The 16,256-nt window shown below is 39.9% G+C and overlaps 1 protein-coding gene across 1 annotated transcript in view; it reads right to left on the bottom strand.

Moving 5' to 3' along the window:
• Positions 1-913: 913 nt before the first annotated feature.
• RD3 (RD3 regulator of GUCY2D) overlaps positions 914-16,256 on the bottom strand; it is a 35,849-nt gene continuing 20,506 nt past the window's right edge. Inside the window, exon 3 of the mRNA XM_073671988.1 lies at positions 914-5,157. Coding sequence (XP_073528089.1) covers positions 4,860-5,157 — 298 coding nt within the window. The 3' untranslated portion in view covers positions 914-4,859. The remainder of the gene's footprint in view (positions 5,158-16,256) is intronic.

Genomic DNA, 16,256 nt, shown 5'->3' with positions numbered 1-16,256 from the left:
TCTGGGACATTTTTTTTTTCCTATTGGGATAAGAACCTGCTTGTACTGACCTGCGACCATCTGTTCCAGGTCAGAGTGATCATGGACCGCTCCTGCCAGCGATTCTCCTTCCAGTTACGTCATGTTGACAGAGTAGCTTTGTCTCTTCCGCTCTGCTCTGTTGATGGGGCGTCTTTCATGCTGACAGGCAGTCGAGTGCCGGCTGTCAATCAGCGTGACGTCGGCAGTGACTCCGTGTCGGAGCGGAAGAAGAAGAGCTGCTTTGTTGATGTGAGGTCGAAAAAAGCAGGAGAGTCACCGCATGAGCCGGGAGAGATCTCTGCAGGGCAGAACATGTAGGTAGTTAGGAACTACCTCTGTGTAACTTCTTAGCCCCATAGGGAAAAAAGACTAAGTCTCAGATAACCCTTTTAACACATTAATTGCTTGTCCCTAGAATGGGTCATCAATATCATTTGAACCCCAACAAACAGCTATTTTCAGCTCTAAATGTAAATGGAACGGAGTGTCACAGCCCCGTATACTGTGTAGTAGCTGCTGCTAATTACTGCAACTCTGCTCCTATTTATTCACTTCACTAAAAGCAGGTCTGCAGTACCAAAGAGCGCCCATTACATGCTGATCAGCTCTGTTCACTATTTACATCGGGCCGACGGTGCTGATAACAGCTCAACAGTAGGTGTACCAGATCTCAGACCCCCACCGATCTTAAAGATAGAGGAAGGGACTTTAAATGAGCTCCGATCAATTGGTGCTCATTATGGGCAGATTTTTGCCTTTGTTAGTATAAGAAAATGTCGAAAAGAAGAATTACAAAAAACGTTACATTAAAAAAGAAACTAGACTTTTTTTTTTATTTGTATAAATGGAAACATCACAAACTTACATCTGTTCAATGTCGAAACCAATCCTGGCATAAACAGATTAATAATATATTCTTAGATGTCATAGTGAATATCAGACCATGTACAAAAACAAGTCAAGGCCAGCTGACAAAAGTACTTTAAAGGCTATGTACACCTTTGCTTTCTAAATGGAAAATTAAGCAACTTTCTAAATAGTATTTGTTAAAAGTTATCTACCATTTTACTGGTGCACAGTGTCTTTTTTTTATCTAGCTGAGTGATCTGCAAAAATGTTACAAATTAGTGCTGCTGCTCCTGACAGTCCTCTGTGCTTTCCCCTGCGCTTCTCTCAGTGTTAGCGATAGCAGCAGGGAGGGGACTGGACACAGATCTCCATGGTGTGAAAAAAGGAAAAGCATGTACAGTCTCAGAGAGGGCAGAGAAAACAGGGTATAGACAAAGATGAAAGCAAATAAAAATGAAATAAATGCAGCATGGAAGTGAAGCATTACTGTCTCAGAGAGGGCACAGAAAATAGGTTGTAGATAAAGAGGAGAGCAAATAAGTACAGCATAAGAGTCAGAGAGGACAAAGAAAATAGACTTTAGATAAAGAGGAAAGAAAATGAAGTGAACCATGCATAGTCTCAGGGAGGGCAGAGAAAACAGGCAATATATAAGGAAAAAAGCAAATGAAGAGCAAGTAAGTGCAACATAGAAGTGTGCTGATATGAGTGCTACTGAAGACAGCAGCATCCTGGATACACAGAGAGCTCACATCCAGCCTATATTACTGGGAGAGATACTCCCTCAGGAGAAAAATCTGAAACTTGTCAGGTTGCAAATTGCATTTAAGGGGGTGTAAAATGAATTAAATTAATATTACAGGCTGACTCTTGAAAATTGTATTAATTAAAAATGACCACTGACATGAGTAAAAATATGTATTTTTCATGTCAAAGATGGCTATAGCCTTTAAAGGAAAACTCTGTCGTAGAACACAAATGTACAATATTCCAATGTGATGATGTAAATACTTTTCTTCACTAATCTAGCACTTTTGCACTACTTGATATTTTCTTCTCCAATTAGGTCTAAAGCTAAATTCAGAGTTTTTCCTGTTGTCTGAAGGCAGCTATGTATGTATGTACAATTGTACATGTACATGAATGGAGAAACCAAACATAACTTACATGGGTACTGAAACTGCAAAGCTAGACGCAATATGTTGCGTAATATGCCACATCTGATCCTAATTTAAAGGGATTTTCTAGAACTCATGCTTTTTGATCAAAAGCAGGAGCATATAGCTGCCATATTCAGTTTTCATGATCTACTAGCTCAAATAAGAACATGAATGCAGTGATCTGATGGGTCAAAGGTAACTTTTCCACAAGTATAAGACACCTATAAGGCTCTAACAATATAGGGCAGTGTTAATTTATTCTGCATTGTGTGCTTAGCGTATAGTTCAGGAAAACATCTAGTGTACACGTGTGTGTATATATTACATATTGCTCTATTAGCCTCATGCTAAAAATATTTTTTTTTGCATGCTTTAAAATGAGTCCAATAACGTAATGTGAGCAGAGTCTAAAAGCTAAAATCCGGTTCCCTGGTTGTAGACTACATATGGCAAGTGACGAGGAACTCCTTCTCTAGGAGCTCTGTGCAGCACTTGGTGTTAAACTTTAACAGACTATTTTACAGAATTTGGACCCTTCATGTATTTTTGTGTGTGCCACCCTTATGTGACGACACAGCATTTGTTCTTGATTAGGCCAGAAGTGTTTCTTTGGTGGGTCAAGTGACATTGGCCATTGTTATATGAGCCTAACCGTTGACTCTTGAGTTGATCTTTCTTGCAGCTTTGTGTTGCTATCTTTGGAGGATAGGGACGCTGCGTAATTGAACAATCGATATTTTGCTAATGTGTTAATTACCCATTGTATAAGTCTATGTAGCTTGTTGACTTGCAAACAGTGAAGGACAAACTATGCAGATTGATTATATACGCAAACAATGAGAGATGATCTCATTCCCTCTGACCTGTGGATGATGGCCTGAAGGACAGTTGTGTACTCTAAAAGGGGATCTGCCTCTGTTCCAGAAACTCTACAGGATGCCAGCTTAAGGGATCACGGCCCCAGCTGGAGGAATACAGATCTGCTCCATTGACCATCATTGAACCCTCAAAGACGTTTTGAAGAATCCAGGTTGGGACAATCAGGTCACCTGGCCACATACCTCACTGCACTCGGTCAGCTTCCTAAGCTTGCCGCTACCTCCTCTCTGTGGGTACCTGCCAGACGTGGTGTGCTACTAGTTGGGGTAGTTGGCCCTGGATGCCCCGAAGTCGCAGCTGCTCTAATCCCAGCGAGCCAGCGGAAGAGTGAGACTCTGTCTTTTGCACCATCTTGTGTATTTGCTGGGACTGTTCTATATGTTATTGCCTGTTGCTGGTTCGTGTCTCCACATCTTGTATATACAAAGCTACACAACCCACTTCTACAAGTTTTTTCCATGAAAGATCCAATAGCATATTTTCAAAACAGAAAATACTAAAAACGTATTTCTATGCCATGTTATCAACTGTGGAAATGACAGAACATGTGTCATGTTATTGGGGTATTCTCCAATAGTGTCCTTTAATGAGTACTTAGAGACTGGATTGAGAACAATTAGTCTAAACTACCACACAGAAAAGAATTGTCCATTGTAATAAATATCTATTTTAGCAGACAAAAACACACTGTGAACAGGCTCATTTAAAGGACATGGACACCTTTAGTGATTTTATTTTTTACTTAATTTTACTACATACTTTTTACCCCCACCACCCAAAAAAGTAAGGTTTAATGGGATATTTGAGACAATTTGACTTCTGTAGCCTATATCTATGAATGAGTTACCAGTAAATTTTGTCATTGAGCTTATCTGGTCGCAGTATCTTTGACCGTTATCTTTCTTCTGGATAATCTTCTAAGCTGATTTGTGACTGGTCAGAAATCAAAGTACAAATATGCTATTGGAGCAGAGTCAGGTAGGACAGTGTTAAATCGTAGCACAGCATGTCTTGATTAGATGCATCTGACTAGCTTTTTTTCAAGAGGCAGGTTCTGTGGTCACTAGGTGTATCAGTCTGTTGGATGAAGCAGTTGAGTGTGCTGAGGCTGGTGAGTGTTCAGCCAAAATGTGAGCTGTAGCTGGGAGAGAGACAAGCCAGAGTCTCTCTCTGAAAGGAGACTGCATGGGTCAGATAGGAAAGCTGAGCAGTCTGTGTGATGGAGCTACAGAATGTGTGGAAGCTGCAGCCTGTTCAGTGTGAACTGTGCACAAAGTTAAATACTTCTGTTTGGCGTGTGAAACTGCTGGATCTTGGGCTGATGGTGATACCGAGACAGGTGGTATTGTGCCTCTTTTGCGTATGAAGTTTGCTCTGGAAGAAAGGATTGTAATCTGTTCGGGTGAGCCCGCACTGACATATGTGCCTGCTAAATGAACTGTTTGTTTGCTGTGATACCTTTATGCCCAGAAGAGGATGTATTTTTTGTTTCGAATTCCATGGAGTTTTATGAAAGCAATAAAACTATTTGGACCAAGCCGCATTGCCTGTGTGAATGCTATCTAATGCCTACCTGAGAGCGTGTATCCCTACAATATGAATTGTGATACATAGAGGCTGTAGAAGCAAAATGTTCAAAAATTTTGAGTGAATCATATTGCAAAATTATTTTTTAGCCAATATGTATTTAAGTAAAAAAAATATTACCACCAGTGATGTCCATACTTTTACATGAGGATTTTTACATATAACTCATAGGCATTCCCCAATATTGTAAGCAGCTTACATTTATCAAGACTACAGCTTGATCAGTTTTCAATAAAAACGGCAGTTCTTAAAGTGAAATCTTGATTATTTCTAAAGAGTCTATAAAAAATGCATGACTTTTCTTTATAAGTGCAAACAAATAAAGGCCAGATTGTCCTCTGTGGTCTCCATTTCATTGGAAATTTAGTCATCTTTGGTGGTTCGGAACTCTGGCATGCTCCAAACTCTGCGAGTGGGCTCAACTTCTCGTTCCACATTCTCAGAGATGGTCTTAATGTCACTCATGAATGGGTAGATCCTGGCTCGGGACTTGAAGGTGGTGAGAGATAAGCTCATAGCTCTCTTAGTGTTCCATTGCCTGGCAAGTTTCTTTGCATCCTCTTCTTCTTTCATTTTCTCAGAAGCTTCTTGAAGAACTGCGCGGAAAAGACGGGGAACCTCGTGCACTTCTGGTTCATACTCTGAGACCATCTGCCGGAATCTGGAAGAAAATGGAAATCGTAAGAAAGATAATATATATATATATATATATATATATATATATATATATATATATGTCATAGGAATATTAGGAATTTCTCCTTAACCCCTCATTCCACCTCCTATATACTATTTGTCAGAGTAGAAAAGCTGGCAATCTATGGAGCTGTCTCTCTGCAAATTAGCACACACCGGAGAAGTGGCTAATAGGCAAATGCTAGCACAAAGGGAGCTACTAACACAATTAACACACAAGTGTATTTTCTAGTGGCACCAGCCTGTGACAAATATACATCTAGGTGAGAACGGTGCAGTTCCTAGCTTCAAAAGAATTCTCTCTCGCTCTCAGGGCATCCCCCTTTTACTCAACAGAAATCTGCAGTCTAGCCAGCACCGACATGAAATATGGAATATCGTAACTTTTATACTACCGATAATAATAGGACAAATATTTTTAGCGGCAGGGTCAGCTAAGGAACAATATGCATAGTTTTCTGTAGCTGTGGGCCCCTCTGGTGAGCTGTGGCGCAAAAGTACCGCAGCTATGCCATGTGTAGTCTCTAAGGAAAGGTATATTCATAATAAAGAATATGGCATCACTTGCAAACTTCTACAATCAACCAGCAAGAAGTTATCCCAGAAGTTAGAGATTTTAATAAAAATATGAAAGGTAGAGCCCAGCCCGCGTGATGTCATCACAGGGGGTGTGTTGACAGGTCCCCCCTTCGACATAAAAGACCCAGCTGAGGATGGGTCAGTACTCATGCCGGGAGGATATATTCTATATAGCAGGGGGTTACGTTCGATAACAGTCAAATCAAGTGGAGTGCCTCCCCTACAGCTAAACTGAATCGTCTCTGCGATATCTTTAGTAAGTTCTTCTTTAATCCCATTTTCTTTGTGTAACTGTATGTCAGGAACTCCACAGGGACAACACCGGGGAGATCATGCAATATCTCACCGTGCCGTCACGCTGTCAGTATTTCGTCCGGAATCGCGAGCACACGATCCAGACCACTCGCTGCTTTGGTATCGGCAAGCGACCAGTGAGCGTATGGCATCACACCTCTGGGTTCCAAAGCATGGAATACGTGTTTACGCCCTCCGTACGGTCACTGTCAGCTTCACGATAGCCCAATTATTAATATTATTCGCTGCCACCACCGGCCGTGTTTGAAATGTAAAACAGGCCTGGCCGGACGCCTGCGTTTTGGTAGCATATATGACTTCGGGGAAGGGAATGATTACAGGACAAAAGAAACAGAACTATTACATTTTATATTTAATCCAAAAGGGAGGCAGTGTTTAAGAAAACTATATACAAGGATGTTACAAAGGAGACATTAAAATACATAAGCAGTTACACAAATAAACCAGGATAAAAAAAAGAGAAACTTACACTATAAAGACCGCTGCGACGATTCAATATAGGTGAAGGGGAGACGCTCCGTTTAAACTGTTATCGAACAGGGTCCTCTGCTATGATAGAAATATACTCCCGGGCAAAGAACCCGGCTTCAGCCGCAACAAACTATTTTATGCTGAAGGGAGAGACCCCCCTGTGATGACATCACAGGAGCTGGTCTCCACCCTTCAGACTTGTGTTAACAACCTGGTTTTTGAGATAACTCATCGCGCGTTGATCCCAGAAGCTCAAAATTGATATCATATTTTCTATTATGATTTTACCTTCATGTAGAGACCACACATCGAATAGTTGCAGTCTGTTATCATGGTGTTTTTGCGCTACAGCTCTATGCAGACACTTACAGTGACAGGGAATATGCATATTGCTCCTTGGCTGATTCTGCCACTAAAAATATAGGTCCCTTTATTGTCGGACGCATGGAACTTACAATATTTCATATTTTGTTTCAGAGTCAAAGTGTCTGGAGATTTCTTTTTGAAGCTCGGGAAGCAAGCTCCAACAGTTATACGCAAATTATTGCAATCCTGCCACTAATTACCCCCTGCGTCTTTCAGGGACAAGATGCTCGCATTCTAAGTAGCTTGGTGGCACCCATTTGTTTGCGTAAGCTCTTACTCATGGCTGTGTTAATTGGGGCTTTGTGCTGTGCAGAAGGGGAATGAGGGACTTTCAATATTCCTCAATATTTCCCTGACACTGTATATTCTGTATTGTAATGTCTCCTTTTGTAAAACCTTTTGTATATTTTTCATAAACACTGCCTCCCTTTTGAATTAAATATAAAATTTAATAGTCCTTTTTCTTTTGCTCTGTAATTGTTTCTCCCCCGAAGCCATACGCTACCAGAAGCAGGCGTCCGATCAGGTCTGTATCATATTTCTAATCTGGTCAGTGGTAGCAGCGAATAATATTAATTGGGCTATCGTGAAGCTGGCAGTGACCGTACTGGGGCGTATACACATATTTCATGTGTTGGAATCCGGAGGTGTGTACGCCATACGCTCATTATGCGCTTGCCGATATCTACGTAGTGAGTAATCGTGATCGTGTGCGCGCGCATCCCTGACAAATCCTGACAATATATATCTCAGAAATGTGAAGTTCTCTATTCTCAAAGATAAAAGTATTGGTCACTGAATTCAGGTTTTTCATTCAGTCCCACTGCCACAAATGTTTAAAATCCAATCCCTTCTCTTGCCATCTGCCCTTACTAACATGTGACAGAATGGTTGGTAGGAAAGAGCACACTGACACCAACGCAGTTTTGTAATAGGAGCCACTGATGTAACAAGTGCGTTCATGACATTTCTTCCTCCTAAATCTTCCCCCATCATCTGAGTGATATTATTGAGAAGTGGAAGGAACCGCAGCAACTCAGCCACGAAGTGGAGACCACGTAGCAATACAGAAAAGTCACCAATGCTCTGCTGACTCCATAACTTCAAAGTCCATACCTCCTCTGGTATAACATCAGCACAAACACTGCGCCCCCGCTGGGCGCTTCATGGCTGAGCATCTGAATGCAGCCTTACATCTCCAAGCACAATGTCGCCACCACTGGACTCTGGAGGAGACGTGTTCTGTGTAGTGATGAATCATACATTTGGTGTTAGAAGGATAATGCTATGGGTTCACTTTTTTAGGGGTTGGAATAATTTCCAGTGAAGGGAAATTATATGCTTCCACCTTTGTAGGAACAGTTTGGGGAAAGCCCTTTCCTGTTCCTCATGGACAAGCCCAATGTACTAAGCAAGTTCCATAAGGGCTTGATTGGGTGGAAGAACAGAGCCCGGACCCAATCCCATCCAATACCTTCAGAATGAACTAGAATGTAGATTGCAAACCAGTCCCTCTTCTCCAACATCAGGGTCTGACATCTTAAATGTCCTTCTGGATAAATGGGCAAATATTCCCTCAGACAACTCCAAAATCTTGTAGAAAACCTTCCCAGAAGAGCGGGAGCTTTATAGCTACAAAGGGGCCGACTCCATATTAATGTCTATGGATGTAGAATGGGAGATCACAAAAGCTTCTTTAGGTGTAATGTGTACGTTTAGGTGTACTTGTTTTGTCCATGTAGTGTTTATTCAAGCTAAAGCTACAATTTAGAAAATCTTGTGCTCTTTTTGCTTAGCGATCAATCGCATATATTCTTGCTTTGTCCGATGTTACATAGTACATGAAAGCAAGCATTTGATGTCTCCGGACAAAACCACAACTTGCTATTTGCATAAATTCTCATTAAACCCCCAAAGGTGTTTTGTTCTTCAGATCAATACACAACAGTCTGACATGGTTTAAGAGACTATCGTTGTCTTTGATCTTAAGAGTTAACAACGTTTTTATTGAACGGAGAATAAAAGAATATACCGTAATATTCAAAAAGGATAATGTGCGATGCCCTGAAAATTTGGGATGAATATTGAATACTTGATGTGGATCAGCAACAAATATATATTTTGCATATGAGGAGAGAACAAAGGGAACAATGTGCCTCATGTGAATTAATGCATGAATATTAGATCCTGTATCGAGGTGCATAGCAAGTTTAGGGATGGATAGATAAATGTAAATTTGGTCAGTGTGCACATCACACTGTCCATAGACAGCACACTGACCAATATAAGTCATAACATGCACTGGTCTCATCCATTCTATGGATGAATCAGAGCTTCAATTGTGCTTGACAATTTTTGGTACTGCCATTGAAATGAATGGAAAGATCAGCTAAAGTTAGGCTAGTACGCCATTCCATAGCAGTGCGTGTCACAGACTGTTCTTGAAACAAATATGAGTCTCTGTGGTAGAACTCTATCTTATAGATATGCCATAATTGTCCTTGATTGAACAACTCCGTGTACCATCTGGCCCATCACCCCAAATGTAGATCATTAGGTCCCGATGTAAAACATCCAGCCCCCGCCAAGTCATCTGCCTTACTAACATGTCACAGATCAGCCGATGGTGCAGAGCTCACTGATTCCAGCACGGTCCTATAATAGGAGGCACTGATGTAACAAGTCCGTTCATGGCATTTCTTTCTCCTGAATCTTCCCCATCACCTGTGAGTGATATTACTGAGAAGTGGAAGGAACCGCAGCAACTCAGCCATGAAGTGGAGACCCTGTAACGTTACAGAGTGCGGGGCCGAGTGCGGAGGAGCAGAGGGCAGAAAAGTCACCACCACACTGCTGACTCCATAACTGCTGAGTCCAGACCTCCTCTGGTATAACATCAGTACAAACACTGCGCCCCCGCCAGGAGCTTCATGGCCGAGCAGCTGCATGCAGCCATACATCACCAAGCACAATGCCGAGCGGCGGATGGAGTGGTGTAAAGACGCCACCACTGGACTCTGGAGGAGATGTGTTCTGAGAAGAGACAGGTCACACTTTTCTATCTGGCATCTGACGGACGAGTCTAGGTTTGATGAATGCCAGGAGGACATTGCCCCCTGACTTCATTGTGCGCTGTACAGATGGTGGAGGAGGATAATGCTATAGGTTGTTATCAGGGATCAGCCTCGGCCCCTTAGTTCCAGTGAAAGGAAATCTTAATACTTCAGAACAAGACATTTTTGGACAATTGTAGCTTCCAGCTTTGTGGGAACAGTTTGGGGAAGACCCTTTATTGTTCCCCATGACTGTGCCCAGTGTACAAGCTCCATGCAGACATGGAGGGGGAGTTTGGTGGAAGAACATGACCGGGCGCACAGAGACCGGACCTCAACCTCATCCAACACATTTGGGATGAACTAGACAAAGATTTGTAAGCCCGACCTCTCCTCCAATATCAATGTCTGGCCTCAAATGCTTTTCTGGATGGGCAGGCAAAAATTCTCATAGACCCCTACATAATCTTGTACAAAATCTTCCAAGTAGAGTGGGAGCTTTTACAGGCTATGGATGTAGAATGGGAGGGCAGGAAAGCTCCTGTAGTGTAATGTGGAGGTGTCCCAATACTTTTGTCCATACAAGTATATATTGTCCTGTAACCACCATGATTTTCTAAATCCACATTTCAGTAAAAGCTTTGGCTGCATCCTAACTCTCCGTCCACCTACTATTATGCATCATCCCTCAGCTGCACATTACGTGCCTAAACCGGAAAAATCTCGGTTATTAGGTGCTATTTGCGCGCAGCATACAGAGCTACATGGCGTCTCACTTTCCTGTTCTTTCTTAAAGGTTTTCCATTACCAATTATTTTCGCCGGTGTCCTCACTTACAAGTAATTCTTAACATGGAGCGCTGTGGCTACAAATGTAATTTAAAAAAGATATGGGGGGCCTGAAGATGCAAAAGCAGAAAGTGATATCTTAAAGGAGCAGGCGCCCATTAAAATATAGGATACTACTAGGTTTAGGGCTGTTCTAGATCTCAAATTCAACCAAAGTGTAACTTGGCTCTCGGGCTGAAATGCAAAATCTGGAAAAGGGCTCCAGCTGCCATGTCCTACCTGGGCTGGCCTGACTGCCATCGCTGCACCTCTTACCTGGATCCAACAGAATCACAGGATAGCAAATAACACGAATTTACTAGTTGTCACCTTTTAACCCCTTAATGATCCACTTGAAAAGATATTACCAAATGTCCATTTTGTTTTTTTCACACATTTTAGCAGCTCTAACTGTTTTTTTCTCACTTACATGACTGTATGAGGCTTTGTTTTATGCAGGAGAAATTATTTTATTTTTCAGTGCTTTTTTGGGAGGTTCAAATAAATGACAGTAAAATCTATATAATTTTTGACACGAATTAAGAAAAAAAAGCTATTTTTTGGAATTGTTTTTTTTTTGTTCATGCTTTATACTCTTGTTTATTACATTTATCATTACTTTTTTATATACGGTATATTTTCTATTTACACGTTTGTAGGGAAAAAAAACACTTTTGGGAGACATTTTTTTTTTTTTTACTTTGTTCTGCATTATTTTACTATAATTGGGACATAAGCCTAGCGATCATGTAATCACCGGGTCCAATAAAAGCTTCGGCATTGCTGATACATCTATTTACTGTATATGGCTCATCGAGCGCTATGTATCCTGCAAAAAAGACAGAAGCCATGAGAAACCGCGTCTGTCTTTTCCTCAGTGTTCCCAGATGTCAATGAAGACTCGGCCTGATCCTGCTAGATTTCAGGAACGTGAATGTAGCAATGTCAAAATACTCATTACCCATACTGTCAAAAGACAGTTTGCGGTGATTAAGGTGTTAAATTGCTATGAACCACATGCTGTAAGTGCTTCTGAGCTTAACTCCTATTTGTCAAGGTGCAGGAACATTTCTGACCCCCCCTAGAATGACAAAACTGCCAACTCAGAACAACTCTACCCTTTGGGCCTGGTTTATTTAACCTAACAATAAAATGATCTTCGCTTCCCATGGCAACCAATCACAGAGCAGGTTTCATTTTTGAAGAGCTGAATACAAAATGAAAGCTGAGATGTGATTGGTTGCTGCGGGCAACCAAGTTATTTACATTGTTAGTTTCCATGAATCTCTGCCATATTAAAAAAAAAAACCGAGGCAAAGTCGAAAACCCGATCTAACATTTTAACTGAAGCGTGATGTTAAACACTAAAAAAAAACGATGCACTTAAAAATATTTTTATTTAACTTTTTATGTATATCTAAACTGCGGGCAACTGTTTACATTTACATCAGATTTCATAAAACTCCCCTGAAGTATGTTCGTTAGCAGCATAAAATTACCTTAACCCTCGGACTCCCAAGTGGGATATTTTTAGTACCAATTGATGCTAAAAATACCCCACTTGATAGTCCGAGGTTTAAGGCCACGTTCACACGTTCAGTATTTGGTCAGTATTTGACATCACTATTTACAGTATAAGCCAAGACCTGGAGTGGGTGATAAATACAGAAGTGGTGACGTGTTTCTATGATACTTTTCCTCTGATTGTTCCTCTCCTGGTTTTGGCTTACAAATACTGATGTAAAATACTGACCAAATACTGAATGTGTGAACGTGGCCTAAAGCTTAGAGGCAAAGGCGTAACTTTGAACCTGGGTCTGAAACACAAAAGATACCAAGGACCCCACTGCAATGTCAAGTTCTGGATTCTTTATATGTCTTCTGTGTTTAGTGACATTTTAAAAGGCCACGTTCACACATTGCGTATTGGATGAGGTTTTCTACTCGGTTTTACATGCACAAAATCCACAGTGTAAGGCCACGGCCCCACTATCAGTATTTGGTCAGTATTCGGTCAGTATTTTTTCTCAGGAGTGGGAGCCAAAACCAGGTGAGGAACAATAAGAGAAAAGGTATAATAGAAACAAGTCACCAATTCTGCATTTATCACCCACTCCTGGTTTTGGCTCCCACTCCTGAGAAAAAATACTGACCAAATACGGATAGTGGGGCCGTGGCCTTATACCAATACTCTTCTACACATTGTGGAAATTTTCTGCACGTAAATTGAGCTGTGGTGCAGATTTTTATGTCCACATCATGTCAGTCTTTTGTGCAGATTTGCAATAGGAAGGGTGAAATCTGCACCGAATCCACATCAAAATCTGGATGTAACGAGCGCTGATACTCTACGGTTAAAATCCGCACCAACTACAAACAAAATGTGTGAACTTAGCCCAAAAATGGTGATTCAATCTGGGACATTTATGGCATATCCACAGAATATGACACCCCAGGGGCCCACTTCTATCTCAAGAACGACACCACATCTCACATTACCGAGAATGAGTAGCTGACTGCGCATGCGCAACTCTCTCCATTCACTATAGAAGTTTCCGAAAATAGTAAAGGAAGAAAATTTTAATAGGTACTTATATATAACACAGGTCTATAAAAACATTTTTTTTCAGATGACAAGGTTTTTTGAATGGATTTAGGGTATTTTGCCAAATTAAAGTACCCCATTACTTATGTTGAATTGGTTCTAGTTTTTAAGATAATTCATCCATGAAAATAATGCAATCCCCCAATGCGACTTGTGTATGATAACAAATGCAATAAGTTTTTGTTTTTTTTGACTCTTAGGGTATGTGCCCACATAGCGTTTTACAAGCGTATTTGATGCGGAATTTCCGCAGTGGAAACGCTTGTAAAACGCTTGTTAATCCGCATCCCATGGTCCCCAATGAGAATCCGCAAGTTCTATGCCCATGCTGCGGATTTTTCCACAGCGTTTTTGATGCGAACAAAAATCCGCAGCATGTCAATTAATTTTGCGTTTCCGGAAGCGGAATTGCCTTTTCAATGCATTAAAAAACGCAAGGCAATTCCGCATGTCGAAAACGCGCGAAAAACGCGCGTTAAAAGCTTGCGAAATTCCGCATACGTTTTTCCGGGAAAGGACATGTGGAAATGAAGCGCAAATTTTCTGCTTCATTTCCGCAACGTGGGCACATAGCCTTAATGTCTTAGGTAATGAAATATCCTCTATAATTATTTAGTATTTCAATTTATAGGCTTACAATGCTCTAAAAGCGACTTTTTGAAGCCAGAATTCTACTGTAATTAATTAATTGACTATTAAATATCTCAGAAACTAGAGCCAATCTGGCAAAACCGAAGTCATATTCTTAATCAGCACCATAAACTTAATATAAAACCATTGGCACCAAAGTCACTGTATACCAGTGATATATATTCTCGGGATGAATGCTTCATTTTATAGCCACTATAATAAAGACTGAGTAGCCAAATCTTACAAATACAGAAAATGTTCACTCTATCAGTGAAGAATGGCATGTCCCAATACCCACTGGTCTCCTCTTAAAAATGTATAAAATGAATACAAAATAAATAATATATATATATTATATATACAGACATATACAGATGCATCTCACTAAATTACAATATCATCAAAAAGTTAATTTATTTCAGTTCTTCAATTCAAAAAGTGACACTCCTATATTATATAGAGTCATTACAAACCGAGTGATCTATTTCACGTGTTTATTTCTGTTAATGTTGATGATTATGGCTTACAGCCAATGAAAACACAAAAGTCATTATCTCAGTAAATTACAATACTTTCGCTTGAAAAATGTTTTTAAGTATTCTAATTTACTGAGAATACATTACATTTACATTAATTTACATTAACAGAAATAAACACTTGAAATAGATCACTCTGTGTGTAATGACTCTATATAATATATCAGTTTCACTTTTTGTATTAAAGAGCTGAAATAAATTAACTTTTTGATGATATTCTAATTTAGTGAGATGCACCTGTATATATATATATATTTTTTTTTTTATTTTATTTTTTTAGACATTTTTAATAGCAGACGAGTGGGTATTGGGAGATGGCATTCTTCTGCGGTAGACTGAACATTTTCTGTATTTGTAAGATTCAGCTACGTGTCTTTATTATGGTGGATATAATATGAAGCATTCATCTCCAGGATGTTACTGGCAGAAATTAAATTACATCTTCATCACTGATGACTGGTTGTCATGGCAATGCTGGCAATTTATAAAACGCAATTGTGGATTGATGATTTGCAAGACACAAGATTCTGGAATAATAAAAATTGTTTACTGGAGATATAAATAGCTATAGGTATTACTAAGACTTTTGTCTAAGAAGTGGAGGGTGATCATGGCTTTTTTATCCCATTTATCACCCATCCAACCATTGGGATCCCTGTGATCATTAAAGTGGGTGACCTATCTGTCGAGCAGTGAGAGCTCCATGCAACTTCATGCTCCATGCAACAAATTAGCACCATTGTTGTTGGAGAAAAATTGGGGGAATCTTTATGCTCGACTTTAATTAATGGGTATCTGTCCTCCACCTATTCAGCATTTGCATTTATCATCTATCACATGTATAGTTAGTAAATAGTCATCACTATAATTCCATAAAAGCTCTCACCTTTAATGTCACATTCTTTTTTTTTTTTGTATCACCATCCTAATGTTACCCATACACATCAGATATTTGCTTGTTGAAAGATCTTTTTTCTTCCCGGAATTAAACTCTATGTAATTTATTACTGTTTATTAGCTTACTAAAGGCAAAGTTAAGTAGTATCCGTCGTTTTAATTTTTATTTAAAAAATGAAGAGTACTCATGAAAATAAGCAACTTTGACAAAAATTTTCTAAAAAATAGCAATTTTCAAACTTTGAATGATTATCCCTTTAATCCAGATAATCACCACACAAAATAATAAATCACATTTCCCTTATGTCTCCTTTCCATCAGCGCCATCTGTACAATGTTCTTTTATTTTGTTAGGAATTTAGAAGCTTTAAAATTGTAGCAGTAATTTTTCATTTTTTCAAGGTAATTTACAAAAAGTATGTTTTATAGACCTATTCAGGTTTGAAGTGACTTTGGGAGACCTATATATATATATATTGGAAATCTCCTGAAAGTGATAGCATTTTAAAAACAGCGCCCCTCAACATACTGAATACTGCTGTCAGGTAGTTGATTAACCCTTCAGGTGCTTTTCCAGAATTAATGCAAAGTGGCATGACAAGAAAGAAAAATGTTATTTTTACAACCTAAATGTTGCTAACTTCTGAACAGGTCACTATAGCCGACTGACTCTCTAAGGCCATGAATTGACATGGCAACAACATGGCAAGCATTAGGACCACACAATCATGATCTCAGGGTGCCAATGGGGTTAAAGAGGGAGCTAACACACTCCGTTAACCATC

Source organism: Phyllobates terribilis, unplaced genomic scaffold, assembly GCF_046119375.1.
Source record: "Phyllobates terribilis strain yellow unplaced genomic scaffold, ASM4611937v1 Scaffold_3__8_contigs__length_932513732, whole genome shotgun sequence".
NCBI classification, from domain to species: Eukaryota; Metazoa; Chordata; class Amphibia; order Anura; family Dendrobatidae; genus Phyllobates; species Phyllobates terribilis.
Note: the sequence above shows the minus strand (reverse complement) of the source record. Positions and strands in the feature narration are given on the sequence as shown.